Source organism: Puma concolor, chromosome C1 (genome assembly GCF_028749965.1).
Source record: "Puma concolor isolate L17-30 chromosome C1, mPumCon1.1.hap2, whole genome shotgun sequence".
NCBI lineage: Eukaryota > Metazoa > Chordata > Mammalia > Carnivora > Felidae > Puma > Puma concolor.
In genome coordinates, this window is record NC_141674.1 from 24544103 (window position 1) to 24570365 (window position 26263).

The 26263-nt window shown below is 48.1% G+C and overlaps 1 protein-coding gene across 3 annotated transcripts; it reads right to left on the reverse strand.

Annotated features, from left to right (window-relative positions):
- Positions 1-172: 172 nt before the first annotated feature.
- On the reverse strand, positions 173-25759 carry BSDC1 (BSD domain containing 1). Of its 3 annotated transcripts, none has more exons than XM_086716328.1 (11): positions 25735-25759; positions 25096-25156; positions 19872-19988; positions 16823-16990; positions 15114-15168; positions 12305-12420; positions 11808-11876; positions 11568-11646; positions 9565-10044; positions 3164-3267; positions 173-1708 (listed from the first exon to the last, which is right to left on the reverse strand). In XM_086716328.1, coding segments are annotated over exons 1-11 (1284 nt in total). In that variant the 5' UTR covers positions 25737-25759; the 3' UTR covers positions 173-1675. The 3 variants fall into 3 exon arrangements, with proteins under 3 accessions (XP_086572454.1, XP_025790631.1, XP_086572456.1); XM_025934846.2 differs by lacking the exon at positions 25735-25759 and adding an exon at positions 25423-25462; XM_086716330.1 differs by lacking the exons at positions 11808-11876; positions 25735-25759 and adding an exon at positions 25423-25462.
- Positions 25760-26263: the final 504 nt, after the last annotated feature.

Consider the following 26263-nt stretch of genomic DNA (forward strand, 5'->3'; position numbering starts at 1 on the left):
GAGATGAGGACCAGGGGTTTCCTCAGGACCCAGACTTCCCCCCAACTTCCACCATCCCTGCCCCTTCCCCGGGCTCCAAGCAGAAAGCCACCCTGCGCACTGTGTTCATCCTGCTCCGGCTCCAGGGCAACTGCTGTTGGGGACAAGAACGGACCCCCAGACACCTTCCAGCTTCTGTTGAATCTCTTTAATGCTGTTAACGGCAAGTCTGGAAAAGGTTCAGGACAAAGTTCTTTTTTCTTTCTTTTTTAATTACAAAACTAACAGCTGTTAGAATCTTTTTTTTTTTGTTTTCCTTTTTTCTTTCCCTGGCTACAAAATACTCTGGGGAGATGCATTATAATTTAAAATATATAATATTGCACAAACAACCAAACAGTTAATTAAACTAAAGAAATAATTACAAAGAGAAAAACCCCATCCCATCAAAAAAAAAAAAAAATTCTCTCCATCCCACCCCCCTCACTGAAGGTTTCAAGTGGAACTGACCACCACTCTCTTGGCGTACCTGACCACAATCCCTTTAAATCATTGGTGAATACACCAGATAATGTACAAGAATCACCAGAGCAGCATCATGAAGCACCAGGGTCTCCAGGGATTCCTGCAGCCCCTCAGTCCTCCAAGAGAGGAATAGCTTTACCAGAGCAAAGGGTGAGAGCCACAAAGACCGGGTCTGTCTTCAGGAAGAAGAGCTTTTGCAGAAGCCTGGTAAGAGTCTCAAGAAGTTCACCCCCAGCATATCCCTTCAAGCAGCAGAAGGGCTGAGGTGGAGAAGTTGGGCTTACCAGAGTTGTAAGGACTCAGCTTTGATCGCTGCTCTGTACCGCCGGTAGCTGGCTTGTGTCCTAAGCTACAGGGGGGTCGAGGTGGGTAGCTGGTTGGACAAGGTATCCCGCCAGGCAATGCACAGAAGGGCCTGAAGTGACCCCCTCCCTTCTTGGGGAGGGGAAGAAATGCAAGAGCAGACTCTTGCAGGTGGCACAGCTGGGCTAAGGACTTGGGTGCATCTGACATGAAGAAGCCCTGGGAGAGGCATTGGGGACATACCAGCCTGGGCTGGACGAAAGGGAAGAGGTGGGAACTTGGGGTTTGGTCTCTAGATTTGGAACCACAAGGAACCTTTCTGGGAATGGAAAATGCCTGGGAAGGGGAGATTCCCAAGAGAGGCAAATTTCCCAGAGACGAATGCCTCTCACTCACTGGGATAGGAACCAAAATGTGCTTGCCATCCCTGTCTAGCTAGGACAGGTGGGATGGCCCTCCTTGCCTACTTTTGGGTGGACAGAGTGTTCTCTCAGCTTCCTCCAAGAGACTGGTGCTTAGGTCCTGCACAGATAGAAGGGCTAGAGTTACCCCTTGGGACTTCCCAGCAAGAGTCCCCAAGAACAGTGGGCGTTCAGCAGAGAAATGTAGGCTCTTCTGGTGAGGCGGGTAGGGCTCCTCCCCTTTGAGTCATCCTATGGTTGGCACAAGTCAGAGTTCCTGGTTTGGATTCAGTGAGCCCCTTCCCAGATGTAAGCAGAGGCCCAAAAGACCAGTAAAGAGCCACCCAGAGGTCTGGTTGACAGAAGCCATTGGGGGGACATTCTCAGTCAGTGTCTTCCAGGGCTGGGCTGAGGTGAGCGAGGGGGTGGGAGGTTCTGTGGGCGGGGGAGCTGCGCGCTCTGGCCCCTCATTCCCAGTCCTCCCACTCTACATCTTCCAGCTGCGGACAGGAGGGGATAACGGAGAGCACAAACACATATTTACTCCTCTGAGTCAAGCCCGGACCCAGCCTCCCCTTGCTGCCCCCATTTCCAGACAGCCCTCCCCTAAACATCCTCCCCCAACTCCCTGCACACCCTGCCCCCCACCCCTTGGGCCACACCTTGCCCCCTAGGAGAGTGAACCACTGTCTTAAGGAACACGTCTGGGAGCAGAGCTGCCCTGTGTCCAAGTGGTGGGGCTGCTGCTCTGATCATTCCAGACCCAAAGGAAATGCTTCCATCAGCCAACACTGGACACTGGGAGGGGACATCCTGCTTCCAGGAACCAACTCAGTCAATCCCTTAAGGAAAACTTGAGAGTGGCCCCGTGATCAGAAGCAAGGTGGCACTGTACTGCAGGTGCTCACAGGGTCTTCATCAGGGGCTCCAGTGCCCTAACTTCAGCTGAAGTCTCTCCAGGGAACTTTCTAGCGGCCTGCTGTCAGCTGATCCCCGGTATGATGGGTTGTAGAATGACTGCCTGGGTATATGGTGGCCAGGTTTTACAGAGGGTCGCAAAGACCCAGAAGGCATTAAGCCCCTGTGACATGATAGGGGATCATGGGCCTTCTCTACCCTGGGTATAGTGAGGTCATAGAAGCAAAGTACTCATGGGTAGGTCTCTACCTCTCCCCAGGCTTCAGTTTTCCCATATGAAAAACGAGGCCCTGCCTATCTTTCTAATCTGTTACCTCTTTACAGCAGGTTTATGAGCTACATGATAGAAGAAATCATGTGATTCTTGTGTAACAGTGGGAGTAACACTGACTTGAATGTTATATGTCTGGGCTGGAGCCTCACTCTTGCCACTTAGCTGTGAGAGCTTTTTTCCCTGCCTTTCATTCAAAAATGACTCCTTCTTGATTTTGGCAGGTAATGAAGAGTTAGAGTAATAAGGCCTCTGAGCTTCTAACTGGACTGGGTTTTGTGGTGGCTTCAGTAACATTCACTGAGAGCTCGCATGTCCCAGGCACGATGCCTAACATGTCTACATGCATTACCTCTCACAGCTTATGTGCTTCTAAGATCAATTCTGTTTTCGATGGGAAAACAGAGGCTCAGGTTAAGTGACTCGCCCTAGATCACACTATCTTTTGTCTCCAAGGCCAGGAATCTATCTGTTCAGGTCCCATCCCTGGGAACCATGAATCAGAAGATCTGGGGCAGGGTTGGAGTCTACACTTTTTAGTAGTTCCTCAGGTGACTCTGATGCAGAGCTAATGTCAGGTACTCTCTCACCATCTACCCTGGAACTGAGGGGAAACAGAGCCTGCTGACGGAAACCATTCAGGGCCTGAAGCTGCCATCTCAGGAACAGGGATCCACCCTGAGGGGACAGTTGCACTTGATGGGAGGAGTCCTCAAACACTGGGATCATTGGGCTTGCTTCCCTGTGGCCAGCCAGGCCCACTCACCTCCCCAGAGGCATCCACTTTGGAGAGTGCCATCTGTACTTCTTCTTCAGTCATGTCCAAGTCAAAGTCCTTCTCCCAGTCCTCACTGATGTCCGTGCTTGAGCCTGGAACCATGATCCACAGTGTCAAAGGTGGGAAGGGGTATGTATGAGCAGGTTGTAGCTGGGGGTTATGGCACTCTTCAAAAGGGCCTGGCAAATATACATCAAAGCTCTCACATTCTGTTGTCACTCTGGCTCAGTGATTCCACTTTTAGGAATCCATTCTAAGGAAAAATCTTGGATTCAGTAAAAGATTTAGCCAAAGGGATGTTCACTGTAGTGCGGTTATAGTGATGAAAATTTAAAAAAACCTGGGGCACCAGGGTGGCTCAGTTGGTTAAGCGTCCGACTTCGGCTCACGTCATGATCTCATGGTTTGCGGGTTCGAGCCCGGCATCGGGCTCTGTGCTGACATCTCAGAGCCTGCAGCCTGATTCTGATTCTGTGTCTCCCTCTCTCTCTCTCTGCCCCTTCCCCACTCATGCTCTGTCTCTCTCTCAAAAATAAATAAAAACATCTAAAAAACAAACAAACAAACAAACAAACCTGAGAGTCCACTGACAGGGAATTACAAAAGTAAATAAATGGTATAGTCACATGATGGAACATTATGTGGCTTTTAAATGTTAGGCTGTAGAGCACTTATATGCATGGCAAAATAATCTAAAACTATTAAGTGAGGAAAAGTAAGTTACTAAATAGTGAAGAAGCACTTTGGCCCAGAGGCTCCCAGGAGCCACAGAAATCTTCTAGAAGACATAAACAATGAACCTCTTCCTCTTCACTCACTCCACGCTACCTACACTGACCTCGCTACTCCTGAAACACACCAGACACATTCCTGCTTTAGGGCCTTCGCATGGGCTGTTCCTTGTACTTAGAACTCTCTCCTCAGACATCCACAGGCCAATTTCCTCACCTCCTTCACGCCTTTGCTCAAATCCTACCATCTAAATGTGGCCTGCCATGACCATCCCGCTTTAAACTGCAACCCACTTCTGCACTCTGCTCTCTTTATTCTTTTTTCCATTGCATTTATCACTTTCGAACATATTACATCATTAGACTTAATATGCTTATTGTCAATAATAGAGGAACTAGAATGTGAGCTCCCTGAGGGCAGGGTTCTTTGTTTTCCTTTCTTAGGTATGCCCAGTGCCTAGAATACAGAGTTTGCACCCAACAGATATTCATGGACCCTTTTCTAAACCAGGGTTGGCAAACTACGGCCCATGGACCAAATCCAGCCTACTGCCTGTTTTTGGAAATTCAGCTTTGGAACACAGCCCTTGCCATTTGTTTACATATCGCCTATGGCTGCTTTCCTGCTACAACAGCAGAGCTGAGTAGTTCTAACAGACTGTATGCCCCAAAAGCCTAAAATATTTGTGATCTGGCCCTATACAGAAAAAGTCTAGTCATCCCTGCTCTGGGTGATTCTGATGCCTGCTAAGGTTAGCAGTCACTGCTCTAAACATTCGTTATTTGGGTAGGACTTCTTAGAGGGAACATAAAAAAATGTCCATGTGAAGGTTATTACTAAGAAGAAAACTACAAAAAGAGTTTTTTAAAAAAGAATATGCAGAAAAAAAGTATATGTATTGTAAGTCCATTAAAAAAATATGCTCAAAGGGGCACCTGGGGTGACTCGGTTGAGCATCCGACTTCAGCTCAGGTCATGATCTCGCGGTTCGTGGGTTCGAGCCCTGCATTGGGCTCTGTGCTGACAGCTCAGAACCTGGAGCCTGCTTCGGATTCTGTGTCTTTCTTTCTCTCTCTCTCTCTCTCTCTCTCTCTCTCTCTCTCTCCTCTGCCCCTCCCCCACTCATGCTCTCTCTCCCTCTCTCAAAAATAAATAAGCATTAAAAAAATTATGCTCACAGATGCTTGTACACAGAGAAAAGATGTGTAAAATACCCACAAAAATACTAACAATAGTTACCTCTAGGTGATGAGGTCATGGGGTAATTTTCTTGGTATTTTTTTTTTTTCTATAATGAACACATACTACTTTGTAACTTTTTTTGTCTATTAAAAGCATATTTTAAAAAAGTAGGTCCCTGATCTTCCAATGGCACGACCTGTAAACAGTCCTTGTTTCTTGTACAGCTTGCTCCTCACCAGGCACCCAGGCTCTGAGACTTCCCCTAAGCCCTGCCCCTGTGCTCCTTATAAGGGGTCTTGCTCTGTTCTCACTTCCTAGCCACAAGCATCCTGAGTCTCTGGAGCCCTGTAGACCTGGATGGAATCTTTACTTTTTTTTTTTATCTATTGTGTAGTCTTGGGTAAGTTATTTTAGGCTTCAGTCTATTTATAAAACAAGGATAAAACCACCCTCTTTGCAGAGAACCACAGGAGGAGCTTATTATGCAGATACCTGCCTCCCCTTCCCCCTCATTCAGATTCTGAACGTCTAAGTGGTGGCCCAGAACTCTGCATTATAAATAGATACCCGGGTGATTCTTTGTAGGCCTGGGCCTGCAGTTTGAGATCCAACAGTGTTAAGATTAGAAGTGTCAATGTGAAGTGCACGTAACACACATACACATAGTGGGGATTTAACAAATGGGGGCCGTTAAAGGCACGGTCTCAGAGTTCAGTAATTTTGCACGTGGTCCCACGGCTAGCCAGGGCAGACTGGCAACCAAGACCAGGTTCTTCGGACTCCGCATCCAAGTCTCTCTATGCCTTCAGGACATTTTGGTGGCACACACCTGGCTGGCTGACAGTGTTGGCTTCCTGTGAGTTATGGCTGATTCCTCATTTCAGAGGTGTGGCCATGGCCATGACCGCTTTCCCTAACCTCAGGTTGCCCTCTTTTTCAGGCTTTAAATGTTAGGGCAGTCCTTCCAGGGGTGGAAAACAGAGTACCAGCTTACAGTTTTGGAGCACCTCACACCCACCCTCTGAGGTGGGTATTAACAGTCCCAGTTTTCAGATGACGAAATGAAGGCTTTGAGTGGCAGAGATGAGAACCAGGGCTGTCTCTGCCATGTGCCTCCTCCCACCATCTTGTCCTCTCACACAAGAGTACTAACATCTCCATTACACTGTGCATGTGGCGGAGAACTGAGCTATGCCAAAACAATTTAAGATTTCCTGATGGAGTTTGTCTGTTGTTTTTTTTAAGAAAGGGGAGTTTTCAGGTGAATACTAACTAGCTCATTTTCTTCTGTTTAATTGGATCTCTGCTTCCCCAGAGAAGAAATGGAGGCAAAAGCCACTCTCAAGTCAGTCATTGGTGAAGTGGGGCCTTCAGCCCAGGGCACCTTCTGGTTTGCAGGCCATAGGCCTGTCTCAGTCTCTCCTTCCCCTCCTCCTGCTGAGGGAACCTGAGCAGGGTAAGTCCAGGCTCTTAGATTAAATGGCTCTTGGGTCAAAATGCAGGTGGGAAGCAGCTCTGCAAGGACAACGATTGCCCCACTGCCCCTGGACTGTGGGAGACTGTGTGGCTAGCCTACCCCAAGAGATTCTGCTGTGTCCAGAGACCAAGCCTCTCTTACGTCATCTAAGATGTAGACCTAAGAGAAAAACGGAGTCACTCACCGTCTCCAAGCCTTCATTATTTCTTTTTAAGATTCACTCTCTCTACTCTGTTCCCACTGTCCTCCTGTCAGTCCAAGGCCCCATCTTCTCCCGACTAAGTGACTGCTTGTGGTGGGTCTTCGGCAGCGATAACCCAGCCCTCCTGCAAACCCCCGAGTGTCAGAGGCAGCAGAGCAGAGCAATGAAGAGCTTATGCCACAGCTCCCCCGTAATCTCATTTTGTCCCATTTCAACCCACCACTCATTTTTCTGACCCTGCTCTCCCACAGCCCAATTCCCAATGGAGCCTACAGTATTTTTTTTTAATAAAACAAAATTTTTTTTTTATATTTATTTTTGAAGGAGAGAGAGGAACAGAGTGTGAGGGGGGAGGGGCAGAGAGAGAGGGAGACAGAGAATCGGAAGCAGGCTCTAGGCTCTGAGCTGTCAGCACAGAGCCCAATGCGGGGCTCAATATCGGGCTCAAACTCACAGGCCATGAGATCATGACCTGAGTGAGCCAAAGTTGGACACTTAACCGACTGAGCAACCCAGGTGCCCTGGAGCCTATGGCTCTTTAATCCAACTGTTTCACTGTCTTTCCTTCCCTTTCCCAGCTCCAATTCCATGAGCCACAATTCTGATCACTTTTTTGCATATACTTGTGGACTTTCTTCTTTTCCTCTACCGATTTCCCCCAGCTAAACTTGAACCCTGGTTAAATCCAGCTCCCCATCTATTCTATGCCTGCACCTAGCTACTGACTATAGCTGGACAAAAGTACACCAGTGCTGACTGGTGTCTCTTAAAATTCATGACTGGTATCTCAAACGGGCCCTTAGTACCACCCAGCCAGCAACTCCATACCACCTGTTGGGTCCCTCACCTACTCTTCCACTTTCCCAAAGTACTTTTTCATGCTTTTCTAAATACTTAGTTGAGTGGGTGGTTGATCTCAAGTTTCCTACCAGTAAAAAAAAAAAAGGGGAGGGGGGTGGGAAATCACGCAGACCTCTCTTGGGCTTCTGTGAGGACTAAGTGATATGCATATCCAGTGTTAGCACAGAGTGATACAGACATATAGGAAGTGCTCAGAGATAGTACCTTTTATCATCATCATTTCCCCAAAGCAGGGCTCTACTCATATTTCTTCCCTGATTGAGGACCTATTGTGAAACAATTACCCCAATTTGTAGAGGAATAAATGGGGCTTAGAGAAGATCAGTAACTTTTCTGAAGTCACATGGCTTAGGAGCAAGATTGGGATTTGAACCCAGAACTGTCCAAACCCCAGAGCCTGAGCCCTTAGCCTCTGTACGCGAGGTTCTTTGTACAGGTCAGGCATCTAATGTGAGCAGCACGCCCTGCCGCTTTATGGCACCAAGTCCAACGTTCCAAGTTTGGCTAAGATTTTAAGTTCTTAAGTTCTGCTTCTGAGTTAACCCATCTACCCTTCTTATTCCTCCCTCTCCTGGGAGATAATACAGCAAAGTGGGCTTTACTCACCACTTCTCCTGCCCATGGCCTCTGCTATCTGGACTTTGTAGGCCCCTGAGCCCCACAGCTGCCCTCAACTCTTCACCTCTCCTATACAATGCCTGTCTCCTCAGTAAACCAACCACTGATGCCTGGAGCCTTCCTTCTTTCTCTGAACTCCTCTAGCATCAAGCCTGCCCCATACAGCTTCATGTTTCATCATAAAGACTGAAGCTTTTGCCCCTCCCTCCTCAGTGTCTCATAAAGAGTAGGTAGGAGCTCAATGGATGACCTCACTGAATCAGAGCCAGAAGGAAAGCATTGTGTTGGAAACTGGAAACCCTGTGGTTTCCATTAGGGAGCAAGGGGAGGGGTGTGGTGGGGCCAGTTTCCCTTCCACTGCAGCAAACCAGTCTCTCAGCACCAGCAGGCCAGGGCTCACCTGCTGGGCAAGTTTCGTGGCTGACTGGTACTGTGTGTGTGTTTCAGGAGAGGCCTTGCTGACAATCAGCTATTTCTGAAGAGGGATTCTGGATGTGGCAAAACAGTCAACCCCAGAGCTCTTACTGTCCTTTCCTTCTCAGAATTAGAGAGGTTCCCCTTTGACAAAAAGTCAGAGTCTCCAGTCTCAAATTTCACTATACAGATAAGAAACTAAAACTTTAAAACTTAAGCTGGGTCACAGCAAGTTCATGAGGATTCATTTAATGCTTTTTTAAACTGTACGTGTTTAAAAAACACGTGGATTTCGTGCTCCTAATAATGGGATAAGCTTAGGGAGGCTAAATGACTTTCCTGAGGTCAAAAAGGGTGAGGACCCCTGACAATCAATGACACAGGGATTTCCAACCCAGGGTAAGGCTTAATTGTCCAAACGGACAGTGTGGTAGTTACGGGCATAGGCTCTGAGTCAGAGACCTGGGCCTGAATCTGGGCCTGCCACTTCCTGGCCACGTGAATTTGAGCAAGTTACTTAACATTTCTGAGCCTCGTTTTCTTCATCTATAAAAGAAGGCAATAATACCGACCTGACTGGGCTGTGAGATGAAATGAGAAATTAAATGCAATATAACACACTAAGCCCAGGACATGGCATAAACCTTATTCTGTTGGACCTAAGACTCCAACGATTGTAAGATGCACTCTTATTTCAGAGCATATGTACACCTTGGATGAAATAAGGTAATAAATACTCAACAGATAGCAGCTGTCACCATCATCAGTATCACAAATGAAAGGGTGAGGAAACTGGCACCACAAATGCTTCTGGGATCCTAAAGAGACAAGTCTGCCTTACGGGGTAACAACTCTTGCTTGTCCCCCTCCCCCCTGCTCCCTGGGATTTTGGCCTCGACTTACCTTTCTTTCCATTGTTAGAGGGCGTAGACTTCCCACTGTCCGAGTTCAGCTCAAACACCCGTAAGTCTGTGAGTACCTCCTCCCTCAGAGTCTCTACTCTGGCTGGAGGCCTAGGCTCTGGGCCACTGGGGCGGCCAGCAGGGGTGTGGGGCTTGAACTGAGCTGGGGGCGGGGGTCCAGTCTCACCCACATCCACAGCCAGGCCCTGTTCCTCCAAAGATGCCTCTAGCAGCTTCTGGGACAGGTCCTTGGGCAACACGGGTGCCTCAGCTGCAGTGGCAGGTTTGGCGATCTGGGTCACGGGGGAGATGCTCTCACTGCTCTCTGAAGGAGTCACCTCTGTTGGAGGCTCGGCCAGAGTCATCAGATTCTCTTCACAGGAGCTCAGGGGGCCAGGTCCTCCTTCAGGGGATGTGGAGGTTTTGGCCACAGGAACCTTTGCCTCTTTTGCAGAGGTGGGTGAGTCGCTCACAAGCTCCTCTGTTGAGAGAGAACAGGAAAGAGGGCTACGTACCCTGGTCAGCCCCAAGACAACCTTGGAGCTCTGAAGAGCTCTCAGGTTCGCACCAAAGCTTACTCCGATCAAGACTAAAGGGTGCCAGTTTCCTCACCCTTTCCCCATCACGGTTCCTCTGCAGATACTTCCTGCTGGTCAAAGTCTCTCCTACGCTGAGGCCTAGCATATGTCTTGTGGACACTCAGCTTCTGGCAGCACAGCCCAAGACGGTATTATAGATTCGAAAGCTAAGACTTGACAGTCAGTTCTGGGTTCAGGCTGGGCTCTGCTCTATCCTCAGTGTGTGATCTCGGGCAAGACACTGAACTTTTAACTTACCCCCACTTGATAAATGTGTTAATAGCATACAGGTGGCTCCAACATACTATCCAAAGTTGAGCTACCAGGTAGAGGAGGCTGAGCTCTTAAGCGAGTGGTTCCCAAACCTGGCTAGGCACGAACCATTACCAGGGGAGCTCGTTAAAAATGCAAGTTTGGGGGCGCCTGGGTGGCTCAGTCGGTTGGGCGGCCGACTTCGGCTCAGGTCATGATCTCACGGTCTGTGAGTTCGAGCCCCACGTCGGGCTCTGTGCTGACGGCTCAGAGCCTGGAGCCTGTTTCAGATTCTGTGTCTCCCTCTCTCTCTGACCTTCCCCCATTCATGCTCTGTCTCTCTCTGTCTCAAAAATGAATAAACGTTAAAAAAAAAAAAAATGCAAGTTTGGGGGCACCTGGGTGGCTCAGCCTGTTAAGAATCTGACTTCGGCTTAGGGTCATGATCTCACAGTTCATGAGTTCCAGCCCTGTGTCAGGTTCTCTGCTGTCAGCATGGAGCCCACTTTGGATCCTCTGTCCCCTCCCCTTCTCTGCCCCTCCCCCACTCACGTTCTCTTCCTCTCTCTCTCTCAAAAATAAACATCAAAAATTTTTTTAAAAATTTAATGTTTATTTATTTTTGAGAGACGGAGAGAGAGAGGGCACGAGTGGAGAAGGGGCAGAGAGAGAGGGAGACACAGAATCTGAAGCAGGCTCCAGGCTCTGAGCTATCAGCACAGAGTCCAACACAGGGCTCAAACTCACGAACCGTGAGATCATGACCTGAGCCGAAGTCGGTGTTTAACTGACGGAGCCACCCAGGTGCCCCCACCCCCCAAATTTTTTTAAAGTACAACTTTGGCCACATCCCCAGAGTCTCATTTAGAATGGGGGGAAGGGAATCTTGAATTCTGATAAGCCTCCTAGGTGACTGTGAAGTGGCTGGCCCATAGGCTGGCAGGGGAATCTGTTGCTACTGACACATGTGATTTCCTTACCTAAACCGGGAATTCCGCCAGCCCAGGCAAACTTTTCCTTTTTAGTTCAGCCTATCCTCAGCATGGACAAGCGCCGTATACATGCCCCACGCTTCCCTGCATGCCAGGTCTCTCCGGTGTTCAGAGATGGCCAGATGGTCCCTACAGGCAGCACAGGACCTGTTACTTGCCCATCACCTTTCAATATCTCTTACCTTCTTCCTCCTCCCAGCCAGGCTCTTCAGAGATGCTCTGTTCTGCCCGTTGCTTCAGGGCATCCCTCCGGGCCTGCTCCTGAGTGTGGGGGAGATGGCCAGAAGCAGTCAGGGCTCACTCTCCCCAGACCCTGGCCCTGACCCCAGAACTCTTGGTACCCTGTGCCCCTTCTTCCCTCAACAAAATCCAGTCTACTTCCCCAAGGGCTGAGTGGACCTCCCCAGGCCAGGCCAGCATACCTGCTCTAGTTGATGGACTTTATAGAAATACCGATGCCAGAATTCTGAATGGGAAACAGCTGCTGGGACCTGGAGGGAGGGGACAGTGGAGATGAGACTTTGGGAGTGGTTGTGTACGGTCTGTGTCCCCAGCCTTATCAGCCTGCTCCCAGCTGCTCTGGATTTCAGATGTAGCTCCGTGGCTGAGCGGTTTTCCTCAGAGCACTTAACACCCTTCCATCCCCAGACCCACTTTCCTGGCCTAGCTTGGCCAAGGAGAGAGAAAAGAATTCCCATCAGGTTTTGCTGGCCCTTCCATTTTTCCCGATTGCCAGAAGCCTGGCGAATCAGCTTTGCCCATATAGAGTCTTGGCTCAGGACCTGGCTGGTCTGGCTCTAGAGGGTCTCAGACTGCTCTCTGGGCCAGGTAACTGCAGTGACTCTAGCTAGATATGTGCCTCCCACCTCCTGACACCTGAAGCTGAAGCTGGGTAAAGTCCTGCCAGCTGAGCCCTCACCATCTTGGTGTAGAGGGCCCGGATGGAGGGGCTGCCTACAAGGAGCTCTGAGATCTCCCCCTTCTTCTCCTCCAAGCAGAACTGGGAAAGCCAGGCGTCAAACAATTCCGGGGGCCCTGCAGAGGGACAGACACTGATGGTCAGTTTTTTGGGTCTGGAGAAAGAACACCGGGCCTACAGAAAACATATCTAAGCCTGGACATGGACAGTGAGGAAAGCTTAAGGTTTTTTTTCAAAGCCATTTGGCCAAAGGTGGGGGGTCGGGAAGGGTGAAGGGGTGGGTAGGCCCCACTGGTATCACAGCATAGCATTTAAGGGATCTCTAGAACGGGCTACTAATCTGCATGTTCTCATGCTGCTTGCTTTTTAGCCCACTGCACTTGGCTACTGAACGCCCTCCTCTCCGAAACTGTTCTCAGGTCCCCAGGGACCCCCATGTTGCCAGTCTAAAGGCTACTTCCTGGGGCACCTGGCTGGCTCAGTCAGTTGAACGTCTGACTCTTGATTTTGGTTCAGGTCATGACCTCACAGTTTGTGGGATTTAGCCCCCTGTCAGGCTCCATGCTGACAGCATGGGGCCTGCTTGAGATTTTTTCTCTCCCTCCTTCCTCCCCACTCCTGCATGCACACACACACTTTCTCTCTCAAAAATAAATAAACTTAAAAAACAAAAATAAAGGCTACTTCTCTGCCCTCTCTCATGTGACCAGTCCGGCTTCTGACCCTGGGAGCCACTGTCGTCCTCGTGACGCCCTCTTCTCTTCCGGCTTCTCAGGCTTCTATGATTCCCCTCCCACCTTTCCGGTTGTTCCATGTGAGTCTTCAGTGGCTCCTCTTGTTTCCTCTCCTTATGTCTTCCCATTCTCTATTTTCTCCTAAGATAACCTCTACTAAGCCACAAGTTTTAACCTCTCCCTCCCCCAACAACTCCTCAATCTGTCTTTGCAGCCCAGGCTACCCTTCTGGGCTCCAGAGCCAGGGGTCCAGGTGTCCTCTGGAAACTTCTATCAGCTCAGGTGCAGCAAATGCAGCGTGTGCTCATTTTCTTCCATCCCTAAACTGTCCCACCACCTAGTTATCCACCAGAACCCTGGGTGCTGTCCTGGACTCCTCCTTTATCTGATCGCCCTGGGTTCCACCTCCTTGGTGTCTTCCACACCTCATTCTTCATTCCACCTGCCACTCCCTGGGTTCTGGACTTACCTCTGACGTGGGGATTCCTGCCAAGCCTCCTACCCAGTCTGCCCATCTTTCTCTATGCTTGATGGCTCTTTTACAAAATAAATAAAATAAAATAAAATAAAATAAAATAAAATAAAATAAAATAAAATAAAATAAAACAAATAAAATAAAATAAATAAAATAAAACAAAATAAAATCTGATCACCTCAGGCTTCAAAACCCTTCAGTAGTTCTCTAGGGAGGGCTTTTTATTTATTTTTAATTTTTTATTATTATTTTTATTAAGTAAACTCTATACCCAATGTGGGGCTCGCACTCACGACTGTGAGATCAAGAGTCATTTGCTTCACTGACTGAGCCAGCCAGGTTCCCCTGGAGGGAGGGCTTTTTAAGCTAGGGTCCAAGCATGGGCTTCACAGAGGGTCAAGGACCTCCCATATGGCATTATAAAATTTTGTGGAGAGGGGTGCCTGGGCAGCTCAGTTGGTTAAGCGTCCGACTCTTGCTTTCAGTTCGGGTCATGGGATCGAGCCCAGGCTCTGCACTGAATGGAGAACTTGTTTGGGATTCTCTCTCTCTCTCTCTCTCTCCCTCCCCCCCCTTCTGCCCCTCTCCCCTGCTTGTGCTCTTTCTCTCTAAGTAAGTAAGTAAGTAAATAAATAAATAAAATTTTGTGAAGAGAGGGCCTGTCATTTTCAACAGATTTTTAAAGGCCTTTGTGACTAAAAAAAAAGTTAAGAACCACTGCTTTGAGCCTTTTAGGACAAAAATTCAAACTGCATGGTCTGGCACCCAAAGCCCTTCCAGTCCGGCCCCCACCAGCAGCTCTCATTGCCATCCCTCCCTCACATGCACCCCTTAATCCAGACTTCTCAAACGCAGGACCTTAAAATGTCCTACTGCCATGCTTGAACACCTTCCCCCACTGCTAAAAACAAAATTAGTCTACTTGTTTTTCTTTTTAAAGTAGGCTCCACGCCCAATGTGGGGCTTGAACTCATAACCCTGAGCTCAAGCGTGGCAACCTCCACCAACTAAGCCAGCCAGGCGCCCCCCCAAACTAGTTTACTTCTAATTTATCCTTAAAAACTCAATGTAAGTGTCACATCCTAGGTTCCCCAGGTTGCACCGGGTGCTTCCCTTCTGGGTTCCTACTGCCCCCACCTTTCTGTGGAAACAGTCACTCTACCTCTGCTATCCTTGCTTTATTCATTGTTTCCTGTCTCTCTTTCTTAACAGCAGGTTCCTGGAGGTCTGCACTGGGGTGAGGGTTTGACTAATGTCTGAGCTCCAGTTCCCAGCTTGGGGCTTGCTGCATGAGAGGGGCTTGGCAAACAAGCGCCAAAGAGAAGGCAGGCAGGGCAGCAGGGCTGGGATGGAGCCTGAGCTAAGAATGAGGGAGCGGAGCAAAGTCTCTGCAGATTGCAGAGATGAACACAGTCTGGGTTCAGGGAGGAAAAGGGACTGTCAACCCATCCTACCGCACATAAGGTACACTCTAGTCCCACTCTGGTCTCTCCACACAGGAGGTGCTGGGCCACTGCTAGTAGAGACCAACAGGGTGCTCATCCCAGATTCCCGTGGTCTCCCTTCCCTGCAAGCCTCCCCCTCACCGCTACCCCCTCACCATCTGGTTCATTGCAGTAGGTTGCCGGGTCTGACTGCAGGCTGTAGAGGCGAGCCTGTAAGAAATAAAGAACAGAAATTCTGGAGTGCTAGGTGGAGAAAGCACCCCCTCTCTGACAGCATAGTCTACCACTGTTGTTGATTTAGGTGCTCAGAGACTGATCATTCCCCTGTACATTTATTCCCATTTGGAAATCAGCCTCAACCCAGCCTCTCCCCTGCTGGCTGCCAGACCCCACAGGGCACCTGTCAGCTTGCCCATGGCTAGAAAGGGGAATACTGGGCTAGGAGTGAAAAACTGAGGCTCCTGGAAAAATGGTCTCCCCTAGTATTCCACCTGGGGAATTAAGATACAGTGTAAGCAGGCTATAAGCTTGTATGTATAAAACGCTTTTGAATTGTGTGAAACCTGAAAAACATTAGTGCAAATACACTAATAAAGTCCAAATTCATGGGCAAAATTTGAAATAATGTATCTCCCCAAATTGAAAGCATTCATCAAGAACTTTTCTTTTTTTTTTTATTACGTTTCTTTATTTTTGAGAGGCAGAGAAAGACAGAGCACGAGTGGGGGAGGGGCAGAGAGAGAGGAAGAAGACACAGGATCGGAAGCAGGCTCCAGGCTCTGAGCCGTCAGCACAGAGCATGACACGGGGCTCGAACTCACGAACTGTGAGACCAGGTCCCGAGCCAAAGTCGGACGCTCAACCGACTGAGCCACCCAGGCGCCCCAAGAATTTCTTAATTCCATAGCCAGTCTGCCGAGTGAATTATCTGCCATGTTCCCGGTAAGGCCATAGGAGTGGCAAACTTTAGCTGGTCAACAGAAGACCCCACCTCCCCTCCTCAATGTTACGTGGAGCAAAGGCCAGCTGTCTCCGTTAGAGCTTCAGCAAGTGGCTTTGGTGACTTACAGCTGTTAGAATTTAAAATCCTACAATTTAGGAAATTTCACACTCCCACTCAAATGTCCACTAAGTGGTTGGTATTGATACTAGTGCTGGCAGATATGCTTGACAAATCAGTAGGTTTGGAAAGGAAATTCAATGCCAACCTGCTGTGACATCACGCTATGAATTTAGGAGAAAATACTCCATGAACCGTGAAGAAGTAATGTGAGAAGATAAAATGTGGAAGAAATACGCTACCACTGTTGTTGATCTAAGTGCTTTGAAGACATCCTCCCCCCATACGTGGATTCCCACTGGAAATCAGCCTTAACCCAAACGGGGAGAAGATCATACCTGTACAGCATTCCTTATCAAGGCTGAAAGCTGAAAGGACTCCCCAAGAGCAGCACTACAGAAATGACTGGAATAATTATGCTCTGTTCACTTCCAAGAATGTAAATAATTAAAAGGATGGTAAGAAAGATGCTGATATTTTTTATATATGTTTTTACAGCAGGTTATAAAATTCGATGTATAAAGTGCTTTTTTTGTTAAAAAGAAAGAGTTCAAACTATCTTTACCAATGTTTGTAAACAAAAAGAAATGAAAGGTTATAGCCAAACAAGAAATAAGTGGTTCTCTTTCAGTGATGGGATTATGGATTTAGCGATAATTATCTTCTTGATTAGTACTATTCTCCAGTATAGTTATACACATATACTTATTTTCTGGCCTGAACACATACTGCTTTTATGAGTGCACATTGGAAGATGGCATCTAGTGCTGTTAGGCACCTGCAGGGGAGGCTGCTAATGAATACCTTGGTGCCATCATAGGGCTCAGCTGTGCCAGAGGGTGTGCCCATCAGGGTGATGACATCGCAGTCTATGGTCTTGTCTGGTGAGGGAGCGAAGGTGTCGGAGATCACCCCTAGGAAGTCAGACAACCCCTTCTTCATCTTCTCTGTTGCCCCCGAGGAGCCTTCAGTCTGCAGAGAGAAGCGGAAGAGGAAACAAGTGGCCCAGGAGCAGGCTGCAAGTTAGAGTTTGGGCTACTGAGGGGTAAAGCGTCAGGGGCAAAGGAAGCATCAGGGGTAAAGCATCCCTGTGTAGGGACCAGAGAAGTGCTCATGGCCTCTTACCCCATCTCTGAGGTTGGAGAAGGACAGAAGTAGCCAGGGTCCCCAGACACCAGAAGAGGGTGTGGAACAGGACCCCAGTAGGCCTATACAGTCAGAGCAGAACTCCCTGACTGGCTGTTTCATCAAAATTTCAAGGCTAGTCATAGTGATCAAAAACTGGCAGGAGAGGGGATGCTCGGATGGCTCAGTTGGTTGAGCATCCGACCCTGGATTTCGGCTCAGGTCACGATCTTTCAGTGCGTGGGACCGAGTCCTGAGGTGGGCTCTGCGCTGACAGCAAAGAGCCTGCTTGGGACTCTCTGTCTCCCTCTCTCTTGCCCCTCTGCTGCTCATGCTCACTTGCTCTTTCTCTCAAAATAAATAAATAAACATTTAAAAAAATGGGCAGGATAGGATGCATGCTGTACACACTCTGTGGGGAAGGGGACCTGTGGGTGGAGTGGTGGGAAAGGTACTAGTTTTGGAGACCTAACCCCCTCTGAGTCAGCTTCCTGATCTGTAAAATTAGGACAAACAGACTTCCTTCAGAGGGCTGCTGTGAAAAATAAAAAAGATCAGGCATGTACAAGCCTGGCATAAAACAAACATCTGCTAACTAGCAGTACTGTAATATCACAATGTCATCATCATTGTTGCTCAGGAAGTAGAACATTCTCTATGAAAGACCGGGGACATATGGGCAGGATGAGAACACATATCCTTGCCTAGACGCAAACCTGGGACCAGCTGAGGGCCAACGTATGCATTGTCTAGAAGGGGCAAGTGAGACACCAAGCTTGAGCCACACTGGCCGGGATATCCTTGAACAAGCAGAAATAGGATGTTGACAGGGCCAGGCTCTAAAAACCTCGTGGAAACCATAGCATTTACTCCTGATTAGGCTATCCAAGCATTTTACACCCGGAATCTATCAGCATGCCTGGCACATGCTAGCACAGATATACAATCATATTTGTCAAATGAAAAAAAAGGAATAAATAGCCACCTGGGTGGCTGAGTTGGTTAAGCGACTGACTGTTGATTTTGGCTCAGGTCATGATGTCACGGTTCCTGAGATGGAGCCCCACATCAGGCTCTGAACTGACAGTGAGGAGCCTGGTTGAGATTCTCTCTCTCCCACTCTCTCTCTGCCCCTCCCCTGCTTGCTGGATGTCTCTCTCAAAAATAAATAAATAAACACTAAAGAAAGAAAGAAAGAGAGAGAGAAAGAGAGAGAGAAAGAGAGAGAGAAAGAGAGAGAGAGAAAGAAAAGAAAGAAAGAGAAAGAAAGAGAGAAAGAAAAGAAAGAGAAAGAGAGAGAAAGAAAAGAAAAAGAGAGAAAAAAGAAAGAAACAAAGAAAGAGAAAAGAAAAGAAAAGAAAAGAAAAGAAAAGAAAAGGAAAGAAAAGGAAAGAAAAGAAAAGAAAAGGAAAGAAAAGGAAAGAAAAGAAAAAGAGGCGCTGGGGTGGCTCAGTCAGTTAAGCGTCCAACTCTTGATTTCAGCTCAGGTCACGATCTCACAGTTTGTGAGTTCAAGCCCCACATTGAGCTCTGTGCTGACAGTGCAGATCCTGCTTGGGATTCTCTCTCTCTGTTCCTCCCTCACTTGTGCTCTCTTTCAAAGTAAACTTTAAAAAAAATAAAAATAAAATTTTAAAAAGGAATAAATAAACGGAAAAAATGAGTGGTGTCTCTGCTGCTGGCTGGACCCTAGCAGTTCAGCAGGATTACTATCTGTCACTCCTGCTCATGCTCATGAGTAGCTGTGATTAGCCCGCAGACAGTATTTTACAAGAGGAGTCAACAAAATTAAGGTTGGCTAAAAGAACTCCAAAACATGTTTTTCATAACATGCCTTCTAATCTCAAGGCAACTGATTCAGCTGGAGATCAGATGAAGAAAGTGCAATTTCCCCAATACTAAAGGAGAAACTGTTCATGCAAAACCTATATATTATACTTCATCGGAAGCTTGAGCTTTGCAGGGATAGCCAACCATACACTATTTTCACTTTTCACACTCACTTTAGAATCTAAATCCTATCTCACAAAAAGATTCTGCCACACATCTTTGATTAATAAAAACAGGGCCCGTAAGAATAGAAGTTGGCACAACCTTTCTGGAGGGTAGTTTTGCAATAAATATTAAAAGGCCTACAACTGTACTCACCGTATGATCCCTTCTAGTATTTTATTATAAAGAAAATATGAAGGGCAAAGATTTAGCAATCAGAATGTTTACTGTAGCTCTGTTTATCCAGTACCAGAAAAAAATGAAATAGGAAACTAGGAACTGGTTAAACCTACAGAACAAAATAACAAGCCATTTATGATGCTGGAGAATGAGGTTTGCAATGATTAAGCCAGAAAGTAGGTTATAAACCGTGATATTCAGTTGATTCCAGTTTTGAAAAAGAAAGTGGACAAAGTGAAAAAGAACGAGGAACATACTCCCCAAATATTAACAGTCGTTACCTCTGGGAGATGGAACTAGGTCTTTCTTTTTCTTTTACTTACGTGTATTTTCTAAACTGTCTACAGTGAATGACTTTGCCAGAAGGAAAACATTTGCTAAAACAATACAGAAATGGGAGAGCTTATTAATACTTATTCTATATAGCTTGTTTGCTTGACAGACATAATTCTTTCAAAGTGGGAGCCTATGGGGGAAAAACAATCCCTTAATAGCAGAAAGGTTGGGGTATCAGGCTGTGAAGGACAGTCACTCAGAGCGTGAAGGGAGTACTCACAGCTAGCTTCTCCTTGACCACACTGGCTGTGGCTGCAATGGTGCAGGCCGTGTCATGCTGGACCACCTGGGTGAACTCTGTCAGGTCTCGCTTCATGAACTCCAAGGCTTCGGAGGACTACGGGGAAGACAAGAGAGGGATGACAGAGCCAGCTGGCTCCACTACCCTTTGTTCCTGTTCCCGGGGCTGCTTCTATCCCAGACAGACACATGGAAACCTCAAGTGACATGGGAAGCCTCAGCACAGAAACAATGATTGCCTGTCCCAATCCCATGACCTGGGATTACCGAACAGCAGAGAGTACAGAGGGACTCCCTGCAGCTCTGAGAATCGGGATGAGACTCAGCCCTGACCTTTACAAGCTCTGTGGCCACAAGTAACTCTCATCTAGTTTCAGTTTTCTCCTGAGGGAGGTACACTAAATCGGTGGTTCAAGAGCAGACTGGGGAAGGGGGTGCACACAGTCCGGAAACGAAAGACTCCGATGCATTGCTCTGAAATCCTTTAAGTCATGACATTTGTTTCAAATTTCAAGTAACCTGAAGAAAAGGTGTGTGATTTTTTTTAATCAAGGGAAAGTGTTTCTATTTTTATTTATTTATTTATTTATTTATTTATTTATTTATTTATTTATTTTTCAACGTTTATTTATTTTTGGGACAGAGAGAGACAGAGCATGAACGGGGGAGGAGCAGAGAGAGAGGGAGACACAGAATCGGAAACAGGCTCCAGGCTCTGAGCCATCAGCCCAGAGCCTGATGCGGGGCTCGAACTCACGGACCGCGAGATCGTGACCTGGCTGAAGTCGGACGCTTAACCGACTGCGCCACCCAGGCGCCCCTATTTATTTTCTATTACAGGGAAGTTCAGTTGAAATATGAGGCAGTATGTGAAATTATTTGTCCGAAAAACTAAATAAACATGTTGTACTAGTGACAGTAATAGTTGAGAAAGCGTTTATGAGCGATTCTTGGCAATTTAATACCAGAAAAAAGGTGTGTGGTTTTTACATTCCACAAAGGGGGTGTTGAGAGAAATACTGGATTGGATTGCCTCCGAAGTCTTGCTTCTACCATTCTAGGGTTCTATTCATCCATAGAGATCCTTCGGGCAGAATGAATATTTGCTTCTGTCAGACTGACCTGCTGCTCACCCTGCACTCAGACCAGGTTTGAGAGAGCAGGCCCTCGGCCCTGGTCTGAGTCTTGCCCTGCTTTGTTTCATCCTTACCCACTCTGGGGTACCTTCCCAAACTACCTCTGTACTCCCCTGGCAAGCCCCCTCATTTTGCACATGGAGAGTCACCTGAATTTTTTTTTTTTTTTTTTTTGCATTTTTGAGGGTTCTGGTGACTTTTTTCTGGTTTTCATCAGCCTGGGATGAAATGGGGTAGTCTCATCTATCAGCAAGAAGCTTCTCTGGGAGTGGGAATCATGTCTCCCTTTCAGACTCAGGACTCTAATTGGAGTGGAGGGGCCATTTATTCTCTATCTCCATCCACTCTGCCATTCTCCATCCTGGTCCAGGCCAGCCTGCTCTGTCGAACGGACTCCTCGCAGGTTGTATCAGATACCTCTACTGCCTTCTCCTTGTGACACTGCTGGGAGCTTTGGAAGTCAGAGCAGACCAGGTTGCCCCTGCTTTACATTCTACAGTGCCCATAGTGTCCTATGAGCAAGTACACCATCTTTCCCTTCACTTACAAGGCCCATATAATCTCATCTCTGGCCCTCATCCTCTACCACTGCGTTCCTCACTGAGCTCTAGTTGGCTTTCTGCAAGTTTCTCAGATGCTCTAGCATCTTCCTTACCTTCATGGTATTAGAACATATGGTTCTAACTCTTCCAAACAAATAAGTGAAAAAAACACAACAAATAAACCCTTTCAACTGGTTAACTCTGGTTTCTCCTTCAGATCTATGTTTAAATGTCACTTCCCTGGAGAAGCTTCCCTGATGCCACCTCAGATTAGGTTGGGTCCCTGCTTCATGTTCCCAGGGCACCTGAATGTTCTCTAACGTTTGTCATACTGTAGATTATGATTACCAGTTCCAAGTCTAGCTTCCTGGATAAACTGAGTTCCCTGAGCACAGAACCCATGTTTTTTGTTTACTGATGCTTTCCCAGTATGTGACACAGAACGCAGCATAGAGTAGGTGCTTAAATTTGCTTGTTAAATTTACATGTACCAGAGCAATTTTAATTAAATAGCCATTAGCATGATTATTTGATAAATGGCTGTCACTAGACTGTGAGCTCTGAGGGGACAAATATGAACAGACACGGTGCCTGCCCTCAAGAAGACCGTAGTCTACTGGCAAAATGTTCATATAACAGTGTTGATACACAAGGGCAGAGTGGTGACCAGTGTATTATCAGGAAGTTGGAAAGAGTTGGTGAAGGGAAGCCTGGACTGAGCCCTAAAGAATGAGCAGGAATCAGCAAAGGAAGCCTGCCTGGGGCATAGTAGGGCATAGGGCTTACCGAAGCCCATGTGCATTTCAGTCCTAACGAACATAAAAGGTAAAGCAAAACTGGTTTCGAATAAAGCTGGAGAGGTTGCCAGGGGCAACTATGGAGGGCCTGGTCAGCCCTGAGGGTAATGGGGAGCCATCAAGGGTTTGAAGGAGGTGGGACATGATGAGCTTTGCCTTTTTCACAGGTCACTCCAGTCACTGGCATGGAGTGCCATGGACGGGTCCAAAAGTGACAAGAGTAGAAGACAGAGGAAAACCAGTCAGGAGGCTGCTGCTGCTGCAATAGTCCGGAAAAGAAAACAGAATATGAATAAGGACAGTGCTGGTCAGGATGAAAGGATGGGACTGGTTCAAGAAATATTAGTCAAAAAAGGTAGATTTGGTGATTAAATGGATGTGTTGACTGAGGGCAAAAAAGAGTCAAGGAAGGGCCACTGGCTGCTAAACTAGGTGCCTGGGTGGATGCAGGGCTGCCAGCTGAGGGAGAAAATGCCAAAGGGGAAGCCCGCTTAGAGAGAGGGTGATGACAATGATTTCGGTCCTGTAGCATGTGTGGCGTATCTGGATAGTTGTCCATCAGCAGCTATTCTCAAACACTAAAGTTCAGAGTAAAGGACTGGGAGTCACTCCATCGTGGAAATGGAGGAGGTCACCCAGGAAGCGTTTGTAGAGTGAACAGAGCAGTGAGCGGAGGACAAGACCCCTCAAACACTACACTTTTAAGGCACAGGAAGGGGAAGTCATGAGACAGTCGGGAAAGAAAAGCCTGGAGATGTGGAGAATTGAGAGAGAAGCATGCCACAAAGCCAAAGGAGTAGAGTTTCAAGAAAGAGGGAGTGATCACTAGTGTCAAATGCAGCAGAAAGGTCCAGGAAGATAAGGGCTGAAAACCACCCACTGGATTTGGCAAGCGGTAGGTGAAGCTGAGTGTGTTTACAGATAAGCTTGTATGTGGTAGCTGCAGGGATGGGGACGGAGTCATGAGAGATCACGCTGTTGATCTCAAATTATAAACAGTAGGAGGTGAGGTTGTCTCCCAGAGGTAAAAGAAGAAGCAGTTGAACAGTGGACTTGAGGAAGAGTTAGGTCTGGGGAAAGTTTCTGAAGGCAAGGGGGAAGAAAAGCATATCAGAGACTGGAAAAGCTTGCTGGGTGTTGCTCAGGCCTGAGTAAGGTTGGTGAATCTGTGGTTGGGCCAAAGAGCAATATGACTTTCTCTATCACTGTCTGTGGGTAAATGCAAGCACACACGTACACTATAGGATGAGGTAAGGCGCACAGGAAGGTAGATTATAGCACCATCTCAAACTGTTGTCTCCAGGGCAGTACGCTAAGGGGTGCAAGGGAACTGAGGGTCCTGGGAATTGAGTGGTCCAGATGGAGCCAGGATGGGAAGGGGGAAGGAGGCAAGGCCAGGAAAGCACTGCAAGACCAAGGGAAAAAAAAAAAAAAAGGAAGTAAAAATGGATGGGTGGTGTTTAAGGGATTTCCCCAACACCCTCCTCAGGACTTAATAAAAATAACTCCAGCTTATATACTATTTACTGTGTGCTAAGCATTGTCCTTGGTGCTTTACACATTATCACTCAATCCTTACAATACTATCAGGTAGGTATAATCAGTACTCCCATTTTGCAGATGAGGAACTGAGGCCTAGAAAGGTTAAATAACTTGCTCAACTTGGTCTAACAGTAAGCAGCTGAGAGGGAGATTAAGTCCTCTTTCTGAATGGGGTAACTGTCAAAGGCAGAAACAACATCCACACCCCTGCTTCAAACTGGGAGTTCCCCAAGAACGAAGATAGAAAGCTAACCAACTATCTATTTTTCATGAGTTATGGTAAGACCAGCCTTGAGAGAAACACACAGGAGCCCCTCGCACACCTGCTGAATGAACGTCAGACTCTCCTTCCAAGAGATCGCTCAATGGAAGTGACCTTCTTTGAGGTCTCTTCAATTAAACTTCCTTGTGAAATTCTCCTCGTGTTTATCAACAACGTAAACAACTCAGGGCATTCTTAGATTTGCTAGGCTGCAGCTGAGAGGCTGTCCAGGACTGCATAGGCTAAAGGAGGTATTAAAATGCTCCCAGAGTAGAGGACTGATTTAACCGAGATCAGAAAGCCTCCCCGAGTCTGCCCTGAAGCAGGACTCACCCCAATTCCCTGAGGTAAACGGTAATTAACTTTTTTCCACAATTCACTGGGGCCCGCTTTGACAAACTAGCACGGAAGGGAACAGAAACACACAACAGCATTGTCCATTGGTAGAGCAGAGCCTCATTCATCCCACAGGGATTGCTGCCTCCCTGCTAGACTGAGCTTCGTGAGGCCCAGGATTGCAGCTTATCCTCAGGACCTGTCACAGAGTGCTGGCTGTGCCATTCTAATACCCGAATGACTAGAGCAGTAAGTTTCTATCGCTAGAGTTCTTCTTCAGGGCCTAGATCAAACGTTCTCTCTTCTACGAAGCTGTGAATTTCCTGAGCTGGAATAAACTGCTCTTCCTATGGATTCCTACAAAAGGGTCGCGCCAGCCTTTAAACCAACATGTATTTCACCGTGGCTACTGTCACACTGGCCTGAGTCGGGGTCAGTCCTCCCTTACACTGATAAGGTATAACAGTAGAGCTCGGTGGGCCTCATCTCGAAGGCCTGGCGCCCACGTAGGTCGGGCGGGGCCGCTCGGACCTGGTTGCAGTGAGGCGGAGCGAGGCCCTGCCGGAGGAAGGGCGCCGGCCCGGCTTACCTTCTCCTTGACTGCCTGGTAGCTCTGCTGCAGCCAGCTCCGCCACCATCCCACGTCCTCCCTGTGGAAGACAGACACATCTGGCGGCCCTGCGGTGCGACTCTTGCCCGCGCAACGATCGGGTCTCAGTTTCCCCCTGAGATGTGGTCCGCGGGCCAAGACTTGGCAGACCGCTTCCCCACCCCCCTCACACTGCGACTCCACCCCGCCTTTTCAGTTCCGTCCACTCGCGCGCTGGCCTCCTGCTCCCCACGGGGACCCTGGCCCAGCACCCCGGCCCTCAGAGAATTCAGGGCCCGACGCCGGAGAGCAGGATGACGGGCTCACCCTTCCGCCATCTTGCCCGCATGACATCACCACTATTTACTGACCTCTGACTTCCGACACGGCACCGCCCCCTCAGGCACCGCCCCGGAGCGCTCGGCCCAATCCTCGCGCTGACACCGCCCCCAGCCCAATCTCCGCTCCGGTCCACTACTGGGCCCCGCCTCCTTGAGCCCCGTCCAGTGTCCGTCTACAATTCGCCCTTCAACTCCGCCTCTGGACTCTTGGCCCAATCCTCACTCAGTTCGGTTCTCAGGGTCCACTCCCCAGCGGTAGCCCTACCCCCCTGTAACAACTACTCTTTAATCAGCGTACATCGGATACGGTGGCTGCTAAGGGCCACGTTCGTCCCTCTAGCTGGACCGCGAAGGCGCGGGAGCGGAGCGGAGAAAGGGAGGGAGTGGGGCTGGAGCTCGAAAGTCTGGATCCTAGAGCTCAGGTCTAGGACCACCCCCCTTTATGAAACAAGCCGCGTAACAGCTGCTTGGGGTCTCTTCGGGCTAATCCAACAAGCGCAGAGCGGAGCCCTGGGCTACGGTCTGCAGGTGTGTGGAGAAAATTTCATCACAGTTAACTTCCATGAGGCTTCTCGAGGGGCTCTGAGGATATTAGGGAGATAGACACACATTCACCTATCTCAACTTTTGATAGCCCAAATCAGAACTTTTTGAACTGGAGCTGAATGTGGATTGACTTGTGAAAGGGGGACAGAGACAGAAACTTTCTGGATCTGCTACCTGTCAAATCCCATGGCCTCTTGCCTGTTTAGGGGCGTAGCTTTAGTAATTCCCCCACCAGCCATTCTGTTTTTTCTCTTTACATGATTGTTCCTGTCGTCATACAT

What these genes read in the sequence shown, in the direction of transcription:
- BSDC1 (XM_025934846.2), bottom strand. An exon ending in ACCAGGCAGTCAAGGAGAAG is followed by an intron (nt 19,989 to 25,095) that starts GTAAGCCGGGCC and finishes TCTTCCCCGTAG; the next exon opens with TCCTCCGAAGCCTTGGAGTT. An exon ending in CTCTAACAATGGAAAGAAAG is followed by an intron (nt 3,268 to 9,564) that starts GTAAGTCGAGGC and finishes TCATGGTTCCAG; the next exon opens with GCTCAAGCACGGACATCAGT.